The sequence below is a fragment of the Perognathus longimembris genome, chromosome 10 (assembly GCF_023159225.1).
Source record: "Perognathus longimembris pacificus isolate PPM17 chromosome 10, ASM2315922v1, whole genome shotgun sequence".
NCBI classification, from domain to species: domain Eukaryota; kingdom Metazoa; phylum Chordata; class Mammalia; order Rodentia; family Heteromyidae; genus Perognathus; species Perognathus longimembris.
The window spans coordinates 71820881-71846218 of NC_063170.1; the positions used below are offsets into that span (position 1 = coordinate 71820881).

Genomic DNA, 25338 nt, shown 5'->3' on the forward strand with positions numbered 1-25338 from the left:
CAAGATGATGGAGGACTTTCAGAGGGATGGTTGCTCTGTGAAAAGATGGTCCACCCAACCCCACCCCCCTCCTCCCCTCCCCCCGCCTCCCGAGTCTGGGGTTTATGTACTTCACCTGGCCCATCAAGAGCCACGCCCCTCCGGAGCCCCGAAGAGGCGCCGTGGCGGGGGTGGGCGGGGTGCCTGCCGCCCGCCCAGGTCGGGTTCCCTAGCCCCTTTGGTCCTCCAGCGCGCCTGCCCCCGCAGCTCCAGAAGAAGGAACCAGGCAGGCCGCGGGCAGCAGGGGCCTGGACCGGGCTGCCCGGCAGCTCCTTCTGCTCCCGGCAGGCCTCCGGGGAGGCGCGGGAGGAGCCGGCCGGACTCTGCGCGGGCAGGAAGCTTCACCAACCCCACTTGACCCAATGGACCAGAGCCATCCAAACACCAGAGAGCTGAGGGGAGGCGTGTAATGTTTAGCTCTGAAGGGGTGCATGCACCCCACCTCCTGGGCTGAGGGCTCATCCCCCGTGCACAGAAAGCTGGGGTACCACACTTCAGATAAGGGCTGTCCTCCCAAACACCAGTGGGATGCCAGTCCTGAGCACCACAGCCACGTGCGTGGCAGGCACAGAAGCAAAGGGCGCCAAGGGGCTGAGGTTCCCGGCTCCCCTTCAAAGGCAGGCAGCCGCCACTGACCAGCAGCTTCCCAATAGGCCCTGTCCCTTCCTTTGCTTGTTTTGCCTGCTTTTTGTTTCTTGTTTGTTTGAGAGGGACCGCACTCTATAGCCCATGCTGGTACTAGAGATGTGCACCAGCATGCCGGCAAATTTTCACAACCTCCTGAGAGCTCCAAGCAGGGACCTGCCTTTAACACGTGGCCCCTGGCTACCCCTGCCCCCACCATGTGGAATGTCTTCCGAAGGCCAAGGTGCATCTTGTGTCAGCACTGGAGGAGGTGATTATAGGGGCTTCTGTCCAATCCTTCAGTCCAGACAAAACACAAGTCTTAGAACCACCAGGAATAGCTATTAAAATTACGTTGAAGAGGAGTAATGAATGTTCCTGGCGAATTTATGAAGTGAGAAAGCAAGCCACTGAATCTCCAGTTATGCAATAGCACAAAAAGGGGCCACCCGCTCACATGCTTAATTTATGTATGCTTGAAAAGGAATATGGGCCACTGAAGAAAAAACAGAAAAATACAGAAAGCATAAAGAAAAAAAATCTACCCACATTCTCAATGAGTGCCATCAGGAAAAATGGGATTTATTTCCTGCTAGTTTCTCCCTTTCCACATATATTCAAATTTACTTATAATTATTTGTTCTTTAATTATACATCTGTAATTAGAATGTACTGTTGTAACTATAATTGCACCTCGTGTTACATTTCGGGGCCTGCTTTCAATTCCTCGACATCTTTCTATGGACATTTTCCCATTCGAAAAACACCAATATCCACTTCCAGAGTTGTGAAAGCAACTGGAGAGAATGCTGGAGACGCGTAGCACCCAACACCTCAGAGGTGCTTAGGAAGTGATTCTAGAGCCCATCCCTCCACTCTTGAACGCGTCGGTCACAGTCTCCTCGGCTCAGAGCAGACATCCCCAAGCAATCTGTGAGTCTTTTTTTAGCATCCCACTCTAAACTCCCTATTACCTTCCTGCACTGGGACCTGGCTTCGGAAAGACTGACTGAGAAGCTGTAGCACAATTTTCCCCTAGGAATCGCTCATGGCTCCTAACATTTAATTAATCTGCAGTTGAAACGTTACTAAAAAGCCCTGTGGAGCTGTCGTGTTGGGTCCTTGAAATCAGGGTTTGGTATCAAAACCGCTGCTAAGCCCTGGGAGAGCCAGACACCTCCCAGCCGGCAGCAGGGCGCGTTCCGTTTGGGGCCTGCTCCTCCGGAGGGAGGTGACAGTGTTAGCACGCCGGTCATGAGCCTCCAGCAAAGGCGTCCCGCCCCGTGTGACTGTCACGGGGCCCGGGGCCCGCCCACTTCCTGAGCACCAACCTCAGCCAGCTCTCACCACTAAGGATAATTAAGTCCCAAAGTGGGCCTACCCTGAACTATTCAACTAGAAAATTACAAGCCCCAGCAAAGATGTGTTTCCATATAAATGTGCAGAGTAAAGCTGGCAGCCCGGTCTGCCACAGAGGGGCTGGGCGGCTCGATGCATGGTTACCTGGCTTGTCACGCCGCTCACATCTCTCTCCGGCACTCGCCTCGTGTTCCCCGCCCCCCCTGCTCTGAAAGCCCACTCGCCCACCTGGGGAGGCCTACGGTCAGCCGGTCGCCCGCAGGCAGGGTGGCGGAAGGGCCGCGCCCGGGACCCTGGCCGCCGCGGGAGCCCTTGGCCTGTGTCCCTGCAGCGGACGCGTCCCAGCCGGCCCCCTCAACGTCCACGGCCGTCCGCGTGAGACCTGCAGGCGGCTCTGGGCTTTCTCCGCCTGCAGTGCGGAGCTGAGGTGAGAATCCCTCCGGTCTCCAGCCGGCGTCTTGCAGGCAAAGAAGACTGTCTCCAAGATGAGCGAGAGCACCGAGTCTCCTGAGTAAGGCTTCCTCTTGGCCTTTCCGGACCCAGTCCAGCCGGGCTCTGCACACAGCCTGTTTGCTGACCCATAAGGCCCATGAAAATAAATCCCAGGGCAAAATGGGGGCATGGACCTTTTCTAACGGTTGCCTGTGTTTGCTTACTTAAGTGACTAGGACTATATTCCCTGATCATCACAGTGTTCTAAAGTATTCCAAAATTCTTGCTGGGGTGTCGTCTAAGTGGCAGAGTGCTCTTCTACCAAGTGCAAGGCCCTATGCTCAAATACCATACCACCATACCGGGGTCCCGACTGCGGTGACGCATCACCGGTTCTTCACGCTTCAACCGTGACGTGTGCAGGGAAACACACCAGGACGGGGTCACCTATCCATAAGCTCTGACACGAATAAGACTCAGGCAAGTGACTTTCCAAAGCCTCGTTTCCTTGGTGTCTCGGCTGCATACGGTATACATAGCCATATACATCAGTGCTGGACGTTACTCCACTCTGAGAATTTTCTAGCATTTCTCACTCTGGCCTCCTGTTGGCAGTCCTGTGGTCATCTCCAGTTGGGCCTGTGTCCAGTCCTGCCATCTGGACAGGCTTGTGTCTCCTGATGTCCAGGGGCCCAAGTTTCTCATGAAATGTGAAAGCTGTCTGAGTCAAGATGGAGTTGCTTGTAAGAACTGAAATAGGTGGAATGGGAAGCACAGTTCTTAACATGACTGTCAATGGAGGTGATCACAGCCAGAGATCACCGCCACTTCACACAGAAGGAGACCACAGCCAGAGATCACCGCTGCTTCACAGAGAAGACCACACCAAGAGATCACCACCACTTCACACAGGAGACCATACCAAGAGATCACCGCCACTTCACACAGGAGACCATACCAAGAGATCACCACCACTTCACACAGGAGACCACACCAAGAGATCACCGCCGCTTCACACAGAAGGAGACCACAGCCAGAGATCACCGCTGCTTCACAGAGAAGACCATACCAAGAGATCACCACCGCTTCACACAGAAGACCACACCAAGAGATCACCGCCGCTTCACACAGAAGGAGACCACAGCCAGAGATCACCGCCACTTCACACAGAAGGAGACCACAGCCAGAGATCACCGCCACTTCACACAGAAGGAGACCACAGCCAGAGATCACCGCTGCTTCACAGAGAAGACCACACCAAGAGATCACCACCACTTCACACAGGAGACCATACCAAGAGATCACCACCACTTCACACAGAAGACCACACCAAGAGATCACCGCCGCTTCACACAGAAGGAGACCACAGCCAGAGATCACCGCTGCTTCACAGAGAAGACCACACCAAGAGATCACCACCACTTCACACAGGAGACCACACCAAGAGATCACCACCGCTTCACACAGAAGACCACACCAAGAGATCACTACTGCTTCACACAGAAGACCACACCAAGACATCACCACCGCTTCACACAGAAGGAGACCACAGCCAGAGATCACTGCTGCTTCACACAGAAGACCACACCAAGAGATCACTACTGCTTCACACAGAAGACCACACCAAGACATCACCGCCGCTTCACACAGGAGACCACACCAAGAGATCACCACCGCTTCACACAGAAGACCACACCAAGAGATCACCACCGCTTCACACAGAAGACCACACCAAGAGATCACCGCCGCTTCACACAGAAGACCACACCAAGAGATCACTACTGCTTCACACAGAAGACCACACCAAGACATCACCGCCGCTTCACACAGGAGACCACACCAAGAGATCACCACCGCTTCACACAGAAGACCACACCAAGAGATCACTGCTGCTTCACACAGAAGACCGTACCAAGACATCACCGCCGCTTCACACAGACCACACCAAGAGATCACCGCCACTTCACACAGAAGACCATACCAAGACATCACCACCGCTTCACACAGAAGGAGACCACAGCCAGAGATCACCGCCACTTCACACAGAAGGAGCACCACCAGCCCCAACGTGGTGTCAGTCTCTGAGACACACCACTCTGGTGATTAATCACTGTGCTGACAGGCCACTGTTTCAAACATCTGATCTGATGTAATACTCTTCATTTTTATCTTTATTTTTTCCTGCTGTTGGCCTTTTTTTTTCTATTTTGGACCGGAAGTCTTGGGACTCAGAGTAGAAAGGAAGGCAGGCCCGGGCCTAGCTGTGTAACTCATAGCCTTGAATGTACCATCCTCCTGCCCGGTCTCTGGAGTGCAGGAACTACAGGCGTGCTCACATTCAGCCCTTCGATTCCCTCGCCTTCCCCTCCTGGAGCATGTGTATTCCCACTGCAGGGCTCTGCTGTCCTCAAATTAGTAGCAGTATTCTTTGCAGAACCTCTCTGTTATTTCTTTGCTTCTAGTTTAGGGCCACAGATCTACAGCTAGTGGTAGAGTCCCTGTACGGTGTCCAGTGTAACCAGCTTTTCCTCTCCGGGGCAAGGGGGGGCGGAGCACCCCACCACCTGCTCCAACCTGCCACCTCAGATCTCAGCTTCCCGAGTAGCTAGGGTGACAGGCGTGAGCCACCAGCGTCGGCTCAGTGTGTTCTTAGAGAAAACCTTGCTCCTCCCAGCCTGGGGCAGCTGAGGTGGAAAGAACTCTGGGTTCCCATCCACAGCTGGGTCTGGAGAGCTTGCCAGCGTTCTGGGTGCCAGCCCCGCAGTGAGTCCCGGGAGGGCTGCCCTCGGAGGACAGAACGCCCCGGGCACCCGGGCACAGCTCCGTCCTGAGAGCACAACCCGGGCATCCGTGCACACCTCCGTCCTGAGAGCACGCCCCTGCATCCGTGCACACCTCCATCCTGACAGCACGCCCCTGCATCCGTGCACACCTCCATCCTGAGAGCACAACCCGGGCATCCGTGCACACCTCCATCCTGACAGCACAACCTGGGCACCCGGGCACACCTCCATCCTGAGAGCACGCCCCCGGCATCCGTGCACACCTCCGTCCTGAGAGCACAACCCGGGCATCCGTGCACACCTCCATCCTGAGAACCCCGGGTGCCCAAGCGCCAGGTCCAGATGCCCTGCCCTCCCCTCTGTGCCAGTGCCGGCCCTTCTTTGCGTGTCCACCCCCCTGCCGTGCCGCCCTCCCTGCCCATGGCCTCACCCCTGCCGTGCCGCCCTCCCTGCCCACGGCCTCACCCCCCATGCCACCCTCCCTACCCACAGCTTCACCCCTGCCATGCCGCCCTCCCTGCCCACGGCCTCACCCCTGCCGTGCCGCCCTCCCTGCCCACGGCCTCACCCCTGCCGTGCCACCCTCCCTGCCCACGGCCTCACCCCTGCCGTGCCGCCCTCCCTGCCCACGGCCTCACCCCTGCCGTGCCACCCTCCCTGCCCACGGCCTCACCCCTGCCGTGCCACCCTCCCTGCCCACGACCTCACCCCATGCCGCCCTCCCTGCCCACAGCTTCACCCCTGCCGTGCCGCCCTCCCTGTCCACGGCCTCGCCCCGCCCCAGGACTCCTGTCCTCACGGACTCTCCCTGCAGCCTCACCCTTCATGTGTTCCTTCCATCCCTCCGCTACCACCCCCGGCCCTTCTTACCCCAGACCCGAGCAGCACGCCGCCTCCTAGCTGACACCCCGCCCCCGCCTCTCCCACTCAAATCTGTGCTCACGCAAACCTCATCTCTCCACTGTGCTGCCAGCCCGGCTCCACCACCAGCTCAGCTCAGCTCTGCGCCCGCCCTGCACACCGCAGCTTCAGAACCACCCCCCCCCCCCCGCACGGAGCTCCCGTCCCAGGAGGTCTTCCTGCCCTGCCGGCCTTCCCAGCACCCCACCTCCATGGCCTGCAGGGCGAAGGAGGCCCTCCAGGGAGGGCCGCGGGGCCCCCCAGTTTCCAAGCCTGCCGAACGCCTGGAATGGCATCAAATATGCAGTGCAAACTGCCAGGGATCCAAAGCTGTGAAAAGCGGGCTCCCTGTGAAGGAAGACCCACTTACCCAGCTCACCGCTGCGGGGGGCCGATGGCCCTGCTAGGGTCCCCACTCACGGACGGGCCAGGCCGGGCCAGCCGCCTGCCAGAGCCACCTGGAGGAAGGGCTGTACGCACCCACGATTCGCACACAGACCCAGGGCCACGCACACCCCTGGCCAGGGCGAAGGCCTGCGGGGGGCGCCTCGGCTGGGAGGCGCGATGTCAGCCGTGGAGTGGGACCGAGACTTCGCACGCCATTCCACCCGTCTGCTCCCCCCCGCGTCCCCAGCGAGGGCTGGAGGAGCCACGCACGCGGCCGTGTGTGCGCACACGGGGCCTCCACGCCTCAGCCACCCGAGAAGGCGCGGCGGCGTGGAGAAGCGCGCGCCCCGGCAGGGCGCGGCGAGGACGGCCCCGCGCGCGCTCGCGCCAGGAGCTCCGGTGGAGCGGGAGGAGCAGACCCGGGGCCGACGCTCCCGCCTCCCGGAAGTCACCTCTTCCCTGGGCCCCGTGCGTCCTGACGGGGGTGGGGCTCCCTTGTGCCCCTCCAAAGTCCGTGTGGAAGGCGGGGTGCCCCGGGGGGTGGCGGCGTGGAGAGGTCACCGGGCACGGGCCTCGGAAGGTCAGGCCTGGTCACGCCCAGCCTCCGTTGCTTCCTGGCTTGGGAGCACCTTGACCCTGTGTGCCCCGGCACCCCACAGCCAAGGGGCGCAGCGTGGTGGGAGACTCGACGGAAGCGCGCCCCAGCCACACGGCGTGGGGAGCAAGGGGACTCGCTTCCTTGTTGGCCCCTATGCGGTCAGCTGTGGGTCTCCCTGCCCCCCCCCCCCGCAGTGGCCTACAGGATGGCTTCCACGGGGCCTGGCCTGGGCTGACGGCCATTCTCCTCCTCGACGCTCAACTCCACGCCCCACAGAGCTGAGGCCCAGGCCGGCCTGGGAAGCAGCCACTTGGGCTCGAACTTACAGTAAGCAGGGAACGCCCAGAGGACAGAGGACATCGTGCTGTAGTTTAAGCCCGACTGGGAGGAGATGGGGGGGCCATCAGACTGCGATGTCAGGGGAGGTGACCGCAAGGTGAAGTCGGCAGGCAGAGCCCCGGACCACATCTTGTGGCCTTCTAAGGGAGGGGGACAGAAACACCCAGGGCACCTTGCCTCCTGCCAGTGACTGCCGGCAGATGAAGCCCTGGAACCTCGGGTCCGAGCCGTGAGCCAAAATAAGCATCTTGTTTTAATAACGTATGCAGTCTGTGGTTTTGTATTATTAGCAACAGAAAACAGACTAAGACAGTTACTAATTAAACAGAGCAGTGTTCGCAGAGTAAAGTTCCAATGTACACTGGGTATCCCTTTTAAAAGAATAAAAAATGTACCTATGCAGTATAAATCTTAAATATGTATTTTATAATTGTGTAGACACTAGTCTGTAAGCATATGTCACGTGAAGGAAACGAGAAAGCTGCTATGATACCATCTGTGGGCAGAGAGAGCGCTCGGGCCCAGGCCACCTTGGAACTACCCGAAAGAAGCTCCTCTGCACAGCTAATATATGGGAATGCGCAGGCGAGAAGGCAGCATGGGGAAGTGCTCTGTCCCGCAGGAGCGGCTGCAAGAGGTACAGGCTGTGCCCTCTCGGCGTTTCCATCCTAGTCAGAGGCAGGATAATCAGCGAGTGACTGTGTGCGGCTCTGTGAAGCACTATGCAGATAAACACGGCAGGCCCGGCGGGGACGGGGACATTCTGCCGCATCCCTCCCGCATAACCCAGCATCGCTTCCCACAGCACGAGATGCTCACGTTTAAGGAGTTAAGACATACAGGACTGGAGCCAAGGCTCCAGAGCTAGAGCACCTGCCTAGCAAGAATGAGAGCTGGAGTTCAAATGCAGGGGGGGAGGGGGGAGAGAGAGAGAGAGAACGGCTGGGAAAGCAGCTCACACCTGTAATTCCAGCTAATACTCAGAAGGCTGGAGACATGGCTCAAGTGGTAGTGCACCTGCTCCAAGCATGAGACCCTAAGTTCAAATCGCAATAACCAACAAAAAAGAGGGAGAGAAAAATTGGGTACCAAGTTACAAAGGAGACATACATTATGGCATAGGCAACTATAGATAACAATAATAAACTGCGTAGATTAAAAAAGCTAGAAGAAAGGATTCGGGATACTTTTAACCACTCGTAAATTATAAGTATTTGAGAAGATAGATACCCCTATCTTGATTTGAACTTTATACAACGTATACGTGTATTGAAACATAGTATCCCATAAGCATGCCTGGTTTTGTGTATCCATTAATTTTTTTTTAACTTAGAAAACTAAAGCACCACATAGAGTGTAAGCAACACAGTTGTGCCCCGCGTGGCAAGCCGCTCAAGGGCGGCCCTGACAGGTGATCAGAAGACCACAGAAGGCCCCCTAAGAGCACAAGGCCTGTGACATCGCGGCCACGCCCGCCTGCGGAAGGCACTGGGGTGTCTGCACAGCCCCAAGGCCAAGGGGCCCTTCTCGGCGCACCCCCGTCAGGCAGCCCTGGACCGCCCAGGCCCGAGGGTCTGGTCGGAGGGGACTTCCTCCCTTAGGAGCTACCCATACCGTGCAGACAGGCCGTTGGCAGTCGACAGCTCCGGTGCCCAAAATGCTCTAATCATGAGCAGGGCTGACATCCTGGCTCCCTAATTACGCGTAATTATTCTCTCCCACATTTCCTTTCCTCCTGTAATCTCCTAGAGGTGCAGAGAACATGTCAGTGCCAGTGATGGGTAACTGCCTTCCACAAACCAGGTTGGAAGAGTCCGAACACCAGGTATCTGTGCCTCAAGCCAGTGCCCTGCCCTTGGGGGCTGCAGCCCCAGGAGCGATTTGCTTTCGTGGAAAGGCAGCTCTGCCACGTGGGTCCAGACGAGGGAGCTGCATTAGCAGGCAGACTCTCCTAAGAGGCCTCCTCAGGGCCGGGCTGGCTCCAGAAAGGCTCTGACACCAGTGGCGTCCGCAGGCCACGCCCCAATCAATATTTGGAACTGGCCTTCTGGGAGTCACTAATGGCCCAGGGAAGTGCTGGGTGTGACTTTTAGGCTGGTCCATTAATGAAGAGCTTCACAGCTGTCCCAAGTGTTCCAGAAAGACAATCAAGGGCCAAACAGTGGCAATCCTGACAGAGCACCATGCAGGAGCTCTGAGCTCCTCGTCCCGGACTGAGAGTCATTTCTGCCGGGCACAGGGGCTGCGGGGCTGCCCCCACGGCAGGCACAGCTCCAGACCACATGAAGGCAAGGGGGTGCGCTGGCACCAGTGAGCCTCCTCACGAAGCACAGCCACCTGGCCGAGTCTGCCATGCTCTTACCGCGTGTGCGGGCTGCGCGGGGCGGGAGCCGCACGCAGGGGAGAGGACAGCTTCCATCGGGAGGTAGAGCAGAAAAAAGAATCGGGAGATAGCTCACCCACCACCTCGTAGAGGGAGGCGAAAGCCCTCTCGCTCACCAGGACCCGGGCAAGGGGGCTGCACTGTGATGACGTGAGCAGAGGGGCGACACGCACCCCCCAGGCCCAGCCTTTGCTGGCATCGGGCTCCTGTCACCAGCCCGGCTCACACCGAGGCCCTGCACCTGCACCCGCTGAGCCCCTCTGCTCATCTTTCCTCATCACAGTGACCCCGCTGGTGCTCCCTGGGGGCGGCTCCTACTACCGCCACCTGTTTCTCCAAGTCTTCTGTGCCTCAGTTTCTTGCACAGCACAGCAAATGAATTAGGTCATCTTTGCAATGCTATCCAGCTTCTGAGCCTCTGAGCTTCTGAGGTTAGCAGTCATTATTTGGTGCTCCTCCTTCTATGAACACACACACACACACACACACACACACACACACACACACACAGAGTTTTCTTAGCAACAACTGAACAACCCCAGTTAAGCCAATTCACCAAGGGAGAAATGGCCCTGGCCGGGTCAGGCTGTCCACCCTGCGGAGGCACCACAAGACTGAGGGTCAGGACCCCTGTGGGTCTCAGGGCCCCGGGCCCCAGAGACCACCCTCATCCCCACTCAAAGGACAAGGGACGAGGTGCCCAATGCAGATCTCAGAGGTGTCTCTGAGAGGGCAGGCCTCTGTACACACTGAGCTAGCGTTTGAGTCTTCTTAAAGGCTCTGCAAGGGAGAAAGATGAAGAGGACAGCTGCGGTGAGATTCTGGACCGGGGCAAGACCGGAAGCAGCAGGAAGAGCAGCCTGAGACGAGTTTCTTCGGCTGGAGGAAGGGCTCTGGCACCTTCCCGCATGGATGCACTGAGCTCGGGCTTATGTAACAGCAGTTTTTTCCTGGAAGGAGAACAGCATGAACTCCCAGGGCTGCAGATGGCTCCCAGTTCTTCTGGGTGGTGAAATGCCAAATGGGTGGTAGTGAGGGATCAGGAATGTGTGGCGAAGGCAGGCGAGGGAGCTCAGCGATGAGCTGAGGGGGAGGCGCTGGCTGCCGTGGGGCGGGGCCTCGGGCCTCCGCAGGCAGCCGCGTCGGGTTGGTGTAACGCGGGCAAGGCCGCGGCTGGACGCCGGAGGCGGGAGGAGAGTGGCCGCACGGCACGCCTGACCCGTCATTCCTGGGTGTGGCGTCTCAGCCCCGAGCCTCCGCCAGCCTGGGCTTCTCCACGGTGACATGCAGCCAGTGTCTCTCCTCCTGGGACTAGCCTGAGGGCTGGGCAGCCGCGGCCCACAGCCGGCCACACACGTGGCCCCGTGGCCTCTTGAGCCCGCGGACAGGAGCACTGCAGATAACAGCGCTGCTTTTGGAGCAAACAGATTTGGAGTCTGGCCCTGCTACTTACTAGCACATGACTCCACGAGACTCAATTTCTATAGCAATAAAATAGCAAGAATGCTGCCAACCACACCGCAGATGTTGCTGGAGGGGGGCAGGGGGCAATATGGCAGACACAGGCTTGGACACACTTAAAATTAGCTTCCTTCTTCTCCTTTCCAAAGATGATACGGGTTTAAACAAAAAGCTGTTACAGAGCATTCTTTGTTTTGTTGGTCATGGGGCTTGAGCTCTGGGCCTGGGCGCTGTCCCTGAGCTCTTCAGCTCGAGGCTAACGCTCTACCATGTGAGCCACACGGCCACTTCTGGTTTTCTGGTGGTTCATTGGAGCTAAGAGTCTCATGGACTTTCCTGCCCAGGCTGGCTTTGAAATGCAGTCCTCAGATCTCAGCCTCCTGAGCAGCTAGGATGACAGGTGTGAGCCACCGGTGCAGAACATTCTTAAGACACGTATCAAAAGGAATAGGTCTCTCTTGAAGCCTCAGCCTGGGGGCCCACTGGGGCATCCCAGACTTCTGGGTGATGACTTCACAGAGACCCCACCAGACACTGCTCTGCTTTGCTGTACCGTACAGAATTCCCCGTCTGGCAAATGGTCCGGAAAGGTGTAAGGAAGAGACTGCAAGCACCTCCTCCTCCGCAGAGCTGACTTCTCCGCGGCAGCACCTGCTGTGGGGCTGGGTCCTGGCGTGTGCGCCAGTGTCTGGCCCACCTGCCCTCACCACTGCGTGGGGCTCTTGGAAGGCAGGTCCCAAAGGCTTTTCCATCCCATGAGACCCAGCGCAAGGCCTGCCACCGAGCGTGCGCTCTGAAATGCTCGCTACCAATCTGCTGACTTGGGTCTTTCTGCAATCCCTGAATAGAAATCATGAGTAAGGAGAAGAAACTCTTATTCCAGTTCTGGTAGTCCCGGCCCGAGTGCCAGAGAACTGAGGCCAGTGCCGTCTCACCTGCCATCTCAGGCCGTTGCCAGGCTCCGTCCCGGAGGCCCTGACTTAAGCGGCCAGACAGCGTGACCTTGACCCGGGTGCCTTCCAGCACCCTTGGCTCTGCTTTCTTGAAGTGGGGACATGTCTACTTTCTCTCACTTGTGCAAGGTGCTTGAATCAAATCACTGTGACTGGGTGGCAGGGAGGGGAGGATTTAAAGTGCAAAAAGCTAAGCCTGTCCCATGACCAGCCTCTGCGCAGGTGGGGTCCACTGCAGGAACCCCACAGGGGCTGGAAGCACAGCGAGGCCTCTCAGGCTGGGGGCCTTTGGGTGGAAAAGCCAATGGGTCCTGGGAGACAGCGCTTCCATTCCCGCTCCCCGCCCGCCGTTCCCACCGCCACAGTGCCCTCGCTCGAGCTGAGACACGAGGCTCCGGCCGCCCTCCCGCCCCTCCCTCGGGCTCAGCGACGCCCGCTCGCCCCTCCGGAGAGGCCAACACCCACCACGTCACCCACTCTCCTCCGAGGGCACACGTGGGGGCCGGGAGGCACAGCGGTGGCTGTGGATCTTCTCATGCCCGCCTGCGGGCAGGCCTAGGGGCGGGCGCGGACTCCCGCCCCCTCCCCTCCCCGCTGCACATGTGCCTGCCAGGCGGCTGCAAGGCGGGCTCTGCCGCCCTTTGAACACGGGAAGATGTGCATGTCTTGGAGCCGTATGGACACTTTTGTCTCTGTCATCAAGTCCGACAGCCAGCCATGGCTGCCAACCACAGGAGAAGGGAGAGGGAGGAGTAGCCGTGCCTGAGACCAAGCCGGTGCTTTATCCTAGAGGTGACAACTCAGCCACGGGGAGGGGAGCGAGACGCGGAGGGCAGGCTTCTAGCCCAGCTCAGGGCCGCACCTCCATCGAGGTTTACCGCAGACACGCTGCCGTCTGCGGGCCTCCAGCCAGGCGGCCGCGGGCAGAGGGCGGAGGGCAGAGCCGCGGCCCTCGACACAGGCTGGGCCTCCGCCACAAGCCTGCAGAGAAGCACAGACGTCAAAAGGCAGGAGGCTCGGCAACTCTAGAAACTCAGCATACGGAGGCTTGAAGCCCGCCCAGCTGCTTTGGAAGTGTTCGACTATAAACAACAACCAGCCTCGCATGAACCCTGCAGCAAAGTCTTCACGAGGAGCCGGATTCCTTGGCAAGGCGCAGGGGACGGGAGGGCACAGCCAGAAGGGGCTCGCGACAAGCCAGCCCCCCCACACCTTGGCCTGAGGGCTTCTAAGCTCCAAACCTGTCAGAAAATAAATTCCGCTTTTGAAGCTACCCCACCCGTCCCCGCCGCAACTACGACGGCCATCCAACGTAGGCTCCCGAACTAGGCCCTCCAAGTTCGTCCTCTACCAGGTATTTTGCCTCTTGTTTCCAACGAGTTCCTGGCATGTTCAGAGGGCAGTAAACCCTTCCCCACCTTGTGTTGACAAGGCCCTTTCCCACCCTACAGAGCCAGCTGGAACTTATCTGACCTTCTTAGGTCCCGGGGCAGAGGTCAGAGCCCACACAGGCAGACGCCTATGCTTTGGCACTGCCTGAAGCTGTCCCTGCGAAGACCTCTTCAAGATGGTGACCGAGCCATTTCCCTTCCGAGCCTCCACACTGGAATGAGACCGGATGCAGACAGGCATGGGCTGCACTCCAGCCGGAGAATCCAGGCTGTCTGCGGCCCTCCACTGCTATCCGCTTCTAGAAGCTGCGTTTCCCCTCCGAGTAAACCAACCAAGGGAGGAGACAGTCCTTCCAGGTTTTGCCACCCACGCGGACTCGGGAGCTAGAATGGAAAACACCAGCGACCTTGCAGCTCCCTCTTGCAGGTACACGTTTGCCTGCACAGGTTTCTATCAAAGTTAGTGGACTAAGGCATCCATCCACCCTCTCGAGGGGTCTCCTGCAAGGAGTGCCTTCCTCTTGGCGTCTCCGGCAAGGATGCTTTGTGAATCGGGCACTTGCTTCCCGCACAGGAAGTCAGCCCCTTGGAACCACTCAACAGCAATGGCTTGCTCAGCTTCCTAGAACTCCACAGCACTAGAGACTGCAACTCATCGGACCTGACCTGATTTCCCCACAGTAAACGCGGGGAAGCCCAACTATTCAGTCATGAACTCTACAGATGAGCACTGGAGACACTTATGGGTTTTTCTACTGCCAAGAGATGCAACCACCTCAATATGTCAAGTATAAAACATCTGGGAACTTACTGGAAGGCATGAGATGGTACCTCACATAAAGTCACTCAGAGGCAAACACTATAACAAACCTCCCACCATGGTCCCAATTCCGTACAAAGATCTTTGTCTCGGAAGTAGAGCTGTGGCTCAAAGTGGTAGAGCACTAGCTTTGAACAAAAGAGCCCAGGAACAGCGTCCAGGCCCTGACTTCAAGCCCCAAGACCGGCCGGGGGGCTGGGGGAGGGGGGTGAAGCTCTCTGTCTTATGTTAGATTTCCAAAATGACCGTAAAATTTCCTCCCCCCAATCCCACATGCTTCTTAAGACATTCCCAGCTGCACGCCAGCGGCCCACCGCAGACACGGCCAGGGAGCAGTGCCAGGGCCCGCAGAGCGCCGCTGGACTGAGCCGGCACAGACCGTGTGCCATGCAGGAACAGAGCGTGGGGTGGGGATACACCCAGGGCCAGGGGCCCCGCCCACCGCGGTCTGGAAGGGCAGTGCGGCACCCACACCGGCCCTCTCACGCTTGGCAGCACAGGCACTGACGCACGCACGCGCACGCACGCGCACACACACACCCCACGTGACTGGGACGTTTAGCATGTAGATCTGAATGAACATCAGATGCTCCTACGAAGGTTATTTGAACTGCTCCAGCTGCAGGAGCTCCAGCTGTCCAGCATTCCCTCAGCAAAGACAGATCACATAGTATGTGCTCACACGGGACCCCATGCGTGCACACAATTAACGTAGTAAGCAATAAAATAAACAATGCTAGCCAGAGTGCAGAGGAAAGGGAACGTCCCACACACCATGGAGGGGAAGTAAACAGGTGCCGCCACACAGGAAACAGCATGGAGGTTCCTCAAGACGCTAAGACGTGGCCTCCAGCCCACCAGCGACCAAAGGCAGATCTGAATGAGGTGGGACAGATCCCCGCACCCCTCGGTGATTGGACGTTGCGAGTAGACAAAGAGGCAGTAGCTTCCAGATGAAGGACAGCAGCGCGCACGGAACCAGAGGCCATTACAGTCAGTGAAACAAACCTGGCCCGGAAAGGCAAGTGCCACAGAGTCTCAATCACTGGTGGCAATTTAAAGTTAATTTTGTTCACTGTTAAAGTCCAGGAAAGGCGCGACAGGAGGAGAGGACAGCAGGCACCAAGGCACAGTTAGAGCGAAGGATTAAGTTCCAGCGTTCTGCAGCACAAGGGCGATGGCAGGCCACACGAGTTATTGCCTATTTTATAAAGAGCCACAGGAGTCCGTCCACTGTGCACGGGGAGAAACGGTCAGGGCAGAGGGCGAGGCGAAGGCCAGCTGATGAGCACCGCGTGCCGGGACTGAAGCATCACCCGGCACAACTAGTACGTGTCAATTAAAACAATACAAAACAAAACACCAGAAGCACTCAGCAGACACTGGGTGGAAAATGAACTGTGCAACTGGCGGGCAGGGACAGGAGAGGGAAACGGGGAAAGCAAGGGAAACGGTGACACTGTCCAAAAAGCCATGTGCTCATTACCTGACTCATGAAACAGGAACACCTCCGTTCAACGCCGTAATAAAATTATATATTTTTAACATACCTTAAAAAACCTAACATACACACAATTATGTCACAAATGTTGGTATCACCTAAAACTGTCAACTTAGCTGTGTCATTTTACGAAGAATTTCACCACCAATGACAACTTGTTCTTGTGTAGAGTCCTGGAACCTGTCGCTCCTGCAGAAGGCTACAGGAAGCCTGGAACCCCACCAAGTGGAAGTGAGCCCTCACGGTTAGGAAGAAATAGCAAGTCATCTAAGCCGGGGAGGCAGGGGCCCCTGGCTGCTGGAGAAGGCAAAGGCAAAGGCAGTGTACGAAGCTCGCTCACTCTGTGGCCGTGACTGAAGGCTGACAGGACGGAAGAGAGGGAGGGTGAGGCAGGAAACGACCTAACGTACAGCCCCGGAGCAGGGCGGACCCGATGACTAGAGGCAAGGAGGTCCGGTTTCCACCCGCCCTTCCGGCGCCCAAACTACACTTGTGTTAAACCTGCAGAATCACTCCCTGGGAGAGGTGGCACTTTCCTTCGCTTTACAGATGAGGAAGGGCGCGGGGCTGGTATGGGTGGCTCCCTGGCAGGGTGCCCGCGGTCTGGCCTGGTGCTCGGGCTCTAGGTGTCTGGGTTCTTCTCCACTGCCCACCGTCCCCATCCCCCCACCGTCCCCATCCCCCCACCCCAGATAAGGTTTTCCCGAACAGCTTCAAGGCTGACTTAACATGCAGAGAGAGACACAAGAGTGAGACTTCTAAAATGTCTACGGAGGCAGTGATTTCATAACTACATGCTTTTCATCTCTGATCCTTTAAATCCATTTGCTTAAGGCTGCTGTTGCTGAAGGGCAGAAAAAAATTACCCAGGTCCATGAGTTAACCAAGCCCAGGCTAAGAACTGGGCATCCTGTGCCTTCAGCCATTCTTTCTTCACTTTGTAACCATCTTGGAACCCAGGAGAGCCAGGGCCACCTGCCAGGTGACAGGCCCCCATTGTCTTCAGACAATGGCCATGAGAACCTGGCGATGACTGGGGACCCTGTGCCTCCCCCCCAATGCCTCTACTTCTTTGTCCATTTGAACCGACAGCTCCTGTCTGAGGCTGGCCTCCCATGGCCAGCCTGGGCCACACGACAAGTCTCTTTCCTCCGCCCTTCTCCGCGTCTCTGTATTTGCAGTATACTAGGGAGTGGCTGTCCCTGAATATGGAACGGTTGGGCCTGGGGTCTTTTTTTTTTTTTGGCCAGTCCTGGGGCTTGAACTCAGGGCCCTCAGCTTCTTGTGCTCAAGGCCAGCCCTCTGCCACCTGAGCCACAGCGCTCCTTCTGGTTTTCCCTGTGTATGTGGTGTTGAGGAATCAAACGCAGGGCTTCGTGCGTGCCAGGCAGGTGCTCCACCACGAAGCCACCTTCCCAGCCCGTTTCAGAACCTGAAGTCCCCAAGGCGAGGGAGCCCATGCTCGCTAGACCTTAGCGCCCGATCTGCCATTTGTCCAAGTCCCCTTTCCTTCCTCTATCCTTCCTTCTCCTTCCTTTCCCTATCTTCCCTCCTTCCTTCTCTGTCCTTCCTTGTCCCCCTCACTCTTTGCTTTCTGAATGTTGACAGAATGATGACGCCCCTCAGGAAGCGCCTAGTTCCATCCTTTTTGGGGAAGGTGAGGCAGGACTTGGCATCATCACGCACAGAGGTCCTGTTGAACAGGATCCAATGGGCGGCATTTTCTGCAGAGGGGCGCATGTCAGGAGGCCGCGGAAACGTTCCGCCGCAGCTGCAAGCGCGGGGACCCACAGCTCCGCAGCCCTAGGCACACGGGAAACAATGCCCCCCCTTTCACTTGCGGCCACCCCCATCCCCACCCCCACCCCCTCAGGAGCCAGGCTGTGAGAAATTAAAACCGCCTCCCATCCAAGCAAGCCTCAGGTGACCCTCCCAGATGGGACGAGGGTCATCTTGTCATCCCAGCTGTAAAAATTTGCACCACCAGAGACCAATAGCTGGGGTTTGCGCCCTTGGACAAAGTGCAGCTGGAATTAAGATTTCAACCTAAAAGGTGCCAATAAATAGACAATGGTGGACAATGGCTGCTATTCAGAGAGCTGCTTATTTCACTATTTTGTTTCTTAGACTCCACTGCAAAACAAAGCCAGACTTGTATCTGTAGAACATTCTTATAGCAACTGGAAGAAATTATCCCTTACTGAAGCAGTTGGAAAAATCAACTGCCAGAGCCGCAGCCCGCCTCCCTCTCACCATCAAAAGATCTTTGCTATTCGAAGAGTGAAAGATAAAGAGCCCAGAAGAGATGCCCTATTTAAAAAGGAGACAGTTAGCTGTGCTACGGAAAAGGCAAAGGCAGGGACAGTAACAGCTTCCTGAGAGACAAGGAAACTTTGGGAGATCCTTAAAATAGGCAAAACAGACAGGTGCTACAAAAAGAAGGCGCCATCTGATGAAAGCGTCTGCAGCGGCTCCATCTCTGCATTTCCCTCCCGAAGCCCCGAGGTGGAGAGACGGGCGGGTCAGGTGGAGAGACGGGCGGATCACGACTCCTGAAGCCCCGTGGTGGAGAGGAGCGGATCAGGTGGAGAGACGGGCGGATCACGACTCCTGAAGCCCCGTGGTGGAGAGGAGCGGATCAGGTGGAGAGACGGGCGGATCACGACTCCTGAAGCCCCACGGTGGAGACGGGCGGGTCAGGTGGAGAGACGGGCGGATCAGGTGGAGAGATGGGCCCACCTCGACTCCCGAAGCCCCACGGTGGAGAGACGGGCGGGTCAGGTAGAGAGACGGGGGGATCACGACTCCTGAAGCCCCATGGTGGAGACGGGCGGGTCAGGTGGAGAGAGGGCGGATCAGGTGGAGAGATGGGCGGATCACGACTCCTGAATCCCCGTGGTGGAGAGACGGGCGGATCACGCGTGACTCCTGAAGCCCCGTGGTGGAGAGACTCCTCCCGTCGAGAAGCTGGCCTGGGACCACCACCAGGCCCTCCGTCCTCCATCCTGCCCTTGGCTTGACTTCAGGGCTGCTTCACGAATGTCTCAGCGTCTGGGGACACGCGTGTGCTTCCTGTGGAGGCGCGTCCCCGAGGGTCGGTGACTCGGGGTCACCCCTTCCTCCACGCCGCTCTCAGCAGCCGTGGTCGGCTTCCAACTTCCTCAGCCCTTGCCGTGCCAACTACTGCTCCGCCGTGGCTCGGCCCTCGCCCCCCCACTTCCATCCAAAGGTGGGGTTGGTGGGGGGCCCTGGGTGACGGGAAGGGCCCACGTCAGGGCACGCAGGCACCGGGCCGCACGGGGTTGGCAGGCGGGCGGCAGGAGCCCTGTCTCTGTGTCCTCGCCGCACGGTGCTTCTCCACGAAGCTTCATCAGACAGAGGCCTGCGCCCTGTTCTTTCCGCCTGGCACCCACACGCGTGCACATGAGCGCGTGCTAGGACACAGGTGCTGAATGGATCTGCAGAGTGAGACCTGACTCGGGCTGGGCGGGAAGAGCAGGGAAAGCCCAGAGGAGCCCGCACTGCCTGCCTGCCTGCTGGAGGCCTGGGCCCAGCCCAGCCCGGTCGAGCTATGGGTGTGCCAAAGACGCCGGGCACGGCGGGCACCCCAGCTCAACACCCACCGCAGGGGGCACGAGGTCAGAGGGCCGAGCGGGACGAGGAAAGGCCTCCCTGCCCTCCGGTGTGCTCAGGGCCCAGGCTGCCTTCACTCAATGGGGGGCCGAGAAAGCCAGTGAAGACCTGGCCTACGCCCTGCTTAGAAAACTCAAGAGGAGGGCAGGTGTGGGCTGATGCTTGAGAATGAAGTTTCCAGAGGCAGAGGGGATGGAAATCAAGCCCGGCCAGATGGTGACGACTCTTCCCCTCCCCGGTCTAGGTCCAGATGGCTGGGAGGGGCCCTGGACCCGCCCAGGGGTGGGCCCGAGAGGCCTGGCCAGGAGGCCGCAGCACCGGCCAATGGCTGCTTCTTCAGGAAAATGGGCTCATGCGGGGGAAGAGTCCAGCATTCCCGGGAGCGCCAACAGAGGGCCAGTGTGACCCCAAGAGGGCGGGCCTCCGCTGGGGGCCAGTGGGTCTCAATCCTGCTTCCTGGAGTGGGGAGAGGCCAGCCTGAGCAGGATTCCTGGCCGACTCCAGCCCCATCAGTAGCCACCGTGCCGGAGGCGCAGGCAGGCTGCAGAAGTGAGGAAACCCTGGCCAGCTCAGCTCAGCCCAGCCCCAGCCACGGCCCTGGCGACCACGCAGATGCACCCTGCCATGCTGGGGGGGGGGGGCGCGGGCGGAGAAGAGGACGCTCTGCGGAGGGCACTGGGGCGGCGCTACTGAAAGGGGGACCACAGTGCTGACGTCTGAAGTGAGAAATGAAAAGGCAGGGCCAGGGAGGACTGGCCAACAGGCTTAGGCTCTGGAAGAGCTCAGCAAGTGTGGGGGAGTGCGGGACAAAATGCCGGTAGAGATACAAGAGAAGGGAGGCTTTCTGAGGCCTGGGGGCCCAGTTCTCAAGGGCACAGTGTCTCCGAACACCCACGGGGGTCAGGACTGCACAGGGCTTGTCGACGAGGGTGTCCGCACCAGTCATCGCCGCGACCACAACCCCTGCAGTCAGCTACAGGAAGCACACCAGAGCAGTAGACTGAAGGACAGACCTGTGTGCCACCTACCCCACTGAGCACCTGCCCACAGGAGCACAGAACTGCTTCCTGCCTAGAACTACCTGGTGGGGCTCAGAGCTGGGTAATCACGTAATCACAGTGTTCTCTAGCCTTCTCGGTCATAGATAAAACAAACCAGCACTTCTGAGGCATCTAAGTCATCAAACTGGCTTTCAGAGCTAACTGCTACCCCTACTCTAAGTGCCTCGAGCACTCACCGCGAGCCCTGAGGTCTCAGGCGTCAGTTCACTGGGACGAGGGCCAACGCTGAGTCGTCCTTAATATCACAGAACAACTCTGAGCCTCCCAGCTCGAGTCCACACACCCATCTACCCCGCTACCGCATGGGCTAGTCGCCCTGACCGTAAGACCGTCAGTGGGAGTTTACTTTAAAAAAGGAAGAAGAAAACCCACAGTATTTAATGATGTCACGGTACGGGATCTGGATAAGGCAGTCAGTCAACAGGGCATAAGGAGATTTTTTTTTTCTCCCTAGAATCGATATTTATTTTTAATCTACATCTGGTTTTGCATATGGACCAAACGATGCTGGAAAACAGATTACTCTTTCTTTTTACCCTGGGAGGTGATCTACACTAAACTATGCTTGTAAGAACGAATCAGGAAAACAGCACTGTAAGGATAAAATCTGTCAGGCACGTGGGTGGTTTGCCAGGAAGAACACATCCGGGGCAAACCACCTGATCACACCGTGGACCTGGCCCCTCCGGGAGAAGGCAGCAAGGGCAACACTAAAGCAGGCCTCGCAGGTCACTGTGAACCACAAATGAGAGCGTGTCTACGCTCCTCTACTCCAGACCCCAGTTCTACTTGGTATTCAGTTCAAATGACATCTACCATAAGTAGTACAATATTTTTTTTCGACTGTAAATACTACTGAGCAGGACACACAGAGGTATGAGCATTTTGATAATAATAAGGAAGCCCAGAAACTCTAGCCTTGTGTCTGTACAGAGCAGTGACCATCGACACACATTTTCTTCTTAGTCAGTCAGTCTGAGGAGTTTACATAACTTGTTTCCAGAAAGCAGGTTCAGCCGGTTGGCCGGCTTGCGGCAGATACCTGTGACTTGGTTGTTGTGACCACCTACAGGGCCAGTGCTGGCACCCAGCAAGCTCTGTCCCAGTATTCAAGACTCCGGTGCTCCCTCACTCAGGTCCAGGGAGCAGGCGCAACGCCGCTGTCCAGAACATCCGCCCAAACCAGAGCCAGGTGACCACGGCAGGCCCAGCCCTCCCTCCACCCCAGGCCACCCCAGGACGCCAAGCCTTCCTGGCCTGGAACAAGTTCAGCAGGGTTCAGTTTCCTTTCCTGCCTCCCTCTTCCTTGTCCCTCCTACCCGGCGGTGGGGGGGGGGGGGGGGAGGCATGTTTGTGAAATCCAAGATGACCTGAGGTCCCTAGCCTCCTCCTGAAGGCGAGCTAGACGACTCTAGGCCCGTAGGGGGCCAGCCAGCCAGCAGCAGACAGCCGCCCAGTCCTCAGCCCCATCCCTGCAGCACCCCTGCACCCTCCCCTCCCCACTCCCACTGTGAGGGGCCCTTCCCCAGGAGCACCGGGCCCTCTCCAAGGCCCTCCTACAGGGGGCTTCCAGGACCCTGCTCCGGTTAGGTCCGATTGCTCCTCAGGGAGAGCCCCAAGCCTCAAGGGACGTCATCCATCACGTCTCCAGGAGGCAGAGGCGGGCAGTGCCAGTGGGTGGGAGCCAGGCCCCTGGCCATGCGTCGGCGTGGCGGGAGGGCCGCGCCAAGGGAAGTTCACCGAGCGCCGAAGGCTGCTAGGTCTCCTGCTCTCCATTTCGGGGCTCCCCTTGGCACTTTCCCCTCACTTTCTCCATCCCTGCCTTTCTTCTGACCACAGGGCTCCTCGGCCCCACGGCGTGTTCGGTCCCCTCTACACCCACAAGCAGACACATACCTCCAAGAGACAGCTCACTTGCAAGAACGGAGTTGGGTTGCCTCTCTAGAGCAAAAGCAACCTAGCAGAGAGCCACTTGTGGCAAGTTCAGTGGGAGATTGTGAAAACCACCCACAGGCAAGGAAAGGGCAGCCAACTGGGTAACCCCGGCCATTCCTCCCACCCCCAGAGGCCTCCGGCCCTCTTTCTTTTACTAACTCCAAACTAGGCCACCCTCACGACACTCAACCAACAAAGCCCCCAAAGTGCGAGACTGGGCATTAGAAACGGACTCCTCTTTGTTGGACGTGAATCAAATCACTCACCATATAATACTGTGTTCAAAATGAAGCCAGAATGAGTTAGCCAGTTAAGTCCGTTTTGGTCAGAATTAATGACTAGGTAACGCGCATGCACGGGAGGACACCCTTTCCACTAGCGGAGAGCCTTCAGGACTGCGGGGAAGGAAGGCAGTCCCAGAGAGGGAAAGCAATCGCAAGTCACCCAGCTGACCCCGAAGCCACGGTTTTAACCCAGAACTCTCTAGTCCCTGTGTCTGCATTGTGAGCCTCCAGCCATCAGAATCACATACAACCCACGGAGATAACGGAGGCATGCCCGGCTCTGCCCGAGCGACCCCTCGAGACAGAGGCCTGTGAACAGGTAAACAGGCCTTGGAACAGGGCACAGGGCACAGGAAATGGCTCCCTTGTCACCAGGCCAATGGTTGCCACAAATAACCTCCTTCCCTGACTGACACCGCCAGCAGAACGTGCTGCTTCTTCCAAGAACAGCAGAGCCGCGGAGGGCAGCTGCCTGCCCTCCCCAAAGCCCATTTCCAACACCAAGGCAGACCTTTCACAGGAGAGGGCAGAGTAACTGAGCTTCAGGGAACCGGAAGGGAGCACAGCAGCCCCCAAGCATGGTGTTCCAAAGCTCAGACTAAAGCAGGAAAAGAGCACAAAGGTGACACGCACGCTTCAACACACACGCACATGACTTAAGTCTGCCTATGCCTTTGGAGGATTCCTTCCTTGTTTGGGCTGATTTTAGGCGAATGCTGGAAAACAACTCCATTGCAAAACAAACTACGGTGTAATTTGAAAACCGTCACCTGGCAGAGTCGGTAGCTCAGTTCCCCACGCTTCTTCACTTCCAGGCAGTTGGAGGGTGCAGTGCCCAGGCTGGAGGGGAGGGGAGAGGGCGGAGGCGGTGAGCACTTACTTGGGGGTGCCACTGGGCTTCCAGTACCGGCAGAAGAGGTACTGTCCGTCGGCGTTGACCAGGTGAGGCAGGTCCTGGTAGGGGACGTTCTGGGGGGTCCGCCGCGGGGGGCTTTCCTCTGGCATCCTGGAAGGGCTTTCGAGTCCTGGAAAGACAGACGGCGGACGACCCGGTCAGAAGGCGGACGCGGACACCCTCCGAGCGGGCGGCGAAGTCGGTTCAGAGCCAGCGGGGCTGAAACACAACCGCCAGCTCCGCTGCGAGGACTTGGAACCACCGCGGCCCGACGGCCCCTCCGCCGCGGGCCCGAGCGCCTCCGGGCGGCCTCTGCCCGCCCACCGCGCCGATCGGGACACTTGGTCCCGGGGACGCTCCGGCCTCCCGGAGGGGACGTGCGGGCCGCGGGCTCGGGGCGGGGGACGAACCTGCGTCCATCCCGCCGCCGCCGGCCGGCCGGGTCCCGGCTTCGGGGCTGGCGGGCGCCGTGCGGGCTCCGAGCGGGCTCCCTCCCTCCCTCCCTCCGGGGCGGGGAAGGCGCCGCGCCGCCCGCCGCGGCTCCTCGCACCGCGTTCCCAAACCCACCGCGGGCGGCGCCGTCCCCGCAACGCGCTTCCCGCACGGCGCTCCCCGCTCCCCGCACCGTGCACCCCGCACCCAGCTCCCCTCACCGCGCTCCCCGCACCGTGCACCCCGCTCCCCGCACCGCGCTCCCCGCTCCCCGACGAGCACCGCGCGGGTCCTTCCCGCAAAGTCACCCCGCGGCTGCGACAAACTTTGCCTCCCGCCGAGCGCCCGGAGAGCGCGGGGAGCGGAGCCCCGCGGCCCGGCCGCCGGGGGCGCGCGGCGGGGAGGGCGTGGGACTTGGCGGGGTCCCCGCACCCGGCGGGGCGGTGGAGTTGCGGGCCGCGCCGGCCGGGGGGCGGGCGGGAGAGGGGACGGGGCGCGCGCCCGCCGGCGCCGGCACGCGCGCACACGGCCGCGCACCCGCACCGGGCCGGGCGGGCGGCGACCCCGGCGGCGGGGGGCCGGGGGGCGGGGCGGGCGCGGTTACCGGGGCCTCGATCGCCGCCGTCGCCTCCCCCGAGCGCCGCGGGTCCGGGTCCAAGGCCGGCCAGGGCGGACGCTGTGCGCGCGGCGGGCTCCGCGGCGACTGGGCGCGGCGTCGGCGCCGCCACTTTATCCGCGGCCGGCGCGGCGGCGGGGCCGCGGGGGGTGGGGACGCGCGGGGCGCGGGGCGCGGGCGGGCGGGCGGGAGGCGGCGCCGGGCCCCGTGTGCCGGCCCCGCGGGGCGGACGCGGCCCCGCCACGCGCTCCTCCCCGCGCCCGCCCGCCACGCCCGCGCGCGTCCGCGTGCTCGCTCCCCCGCGGCCCCGCCGCCGCGCGCCCGCGCCGACCTCGCCGGCCCCGGGGCCCCGTGGCCGGCTTCCGCACGGGACGCCCCGGCCCTCGCCCGGGCACGCGCACTCGGGCACGCGCCCCCCCCCCCGCGGCGCCCAGGGCCCGGGTGCGGGTGGCCAGCGCTTCCCGGGGCAGGCCGGGGCTGGCCGCGTGCGCGGGCCTCGCGTGGGTCTGGGC

At 59.4% G+C, this 25338-nt stretch overlaps 1 protein-coding gene across 2 annotated transcripts in view; it reads right to left on the reverse strand.

Annotated features, from left to right (window-relative positions):
• The window catches only part of Mgll (monoglyceride lipase), a 75377-nt gene extending 50411 nt beyond the window's left edge, over positions 1 to 24966 (reverse strand). The window contains exons 1-2 of one of the 2 annotated variants that reach the window (XM_048356355.1): positions 24815 to 24966; positions 23764 to 23908 (exon numbers count right to left, since the gene is read on the reverse strand). In XM_048356355.1, coding sequence (XP_048212312.1) covers positions 23764 to 23888 — 125 coding nt within the window. In that variant the 5' untranslated portion in view covers positions 23889 to 23908; positions 24815 to 24966. Of the gene's footprint in view, positions 1 to 23763; positions 23909 to 24814 lie in introns of those variants that run through there. The other variant, XM_048356354.1, reaches the window with a different exon arrangement.
• Between the last annotated feature and the right edge of the window lie 372 nt (positions 24967 to 25338).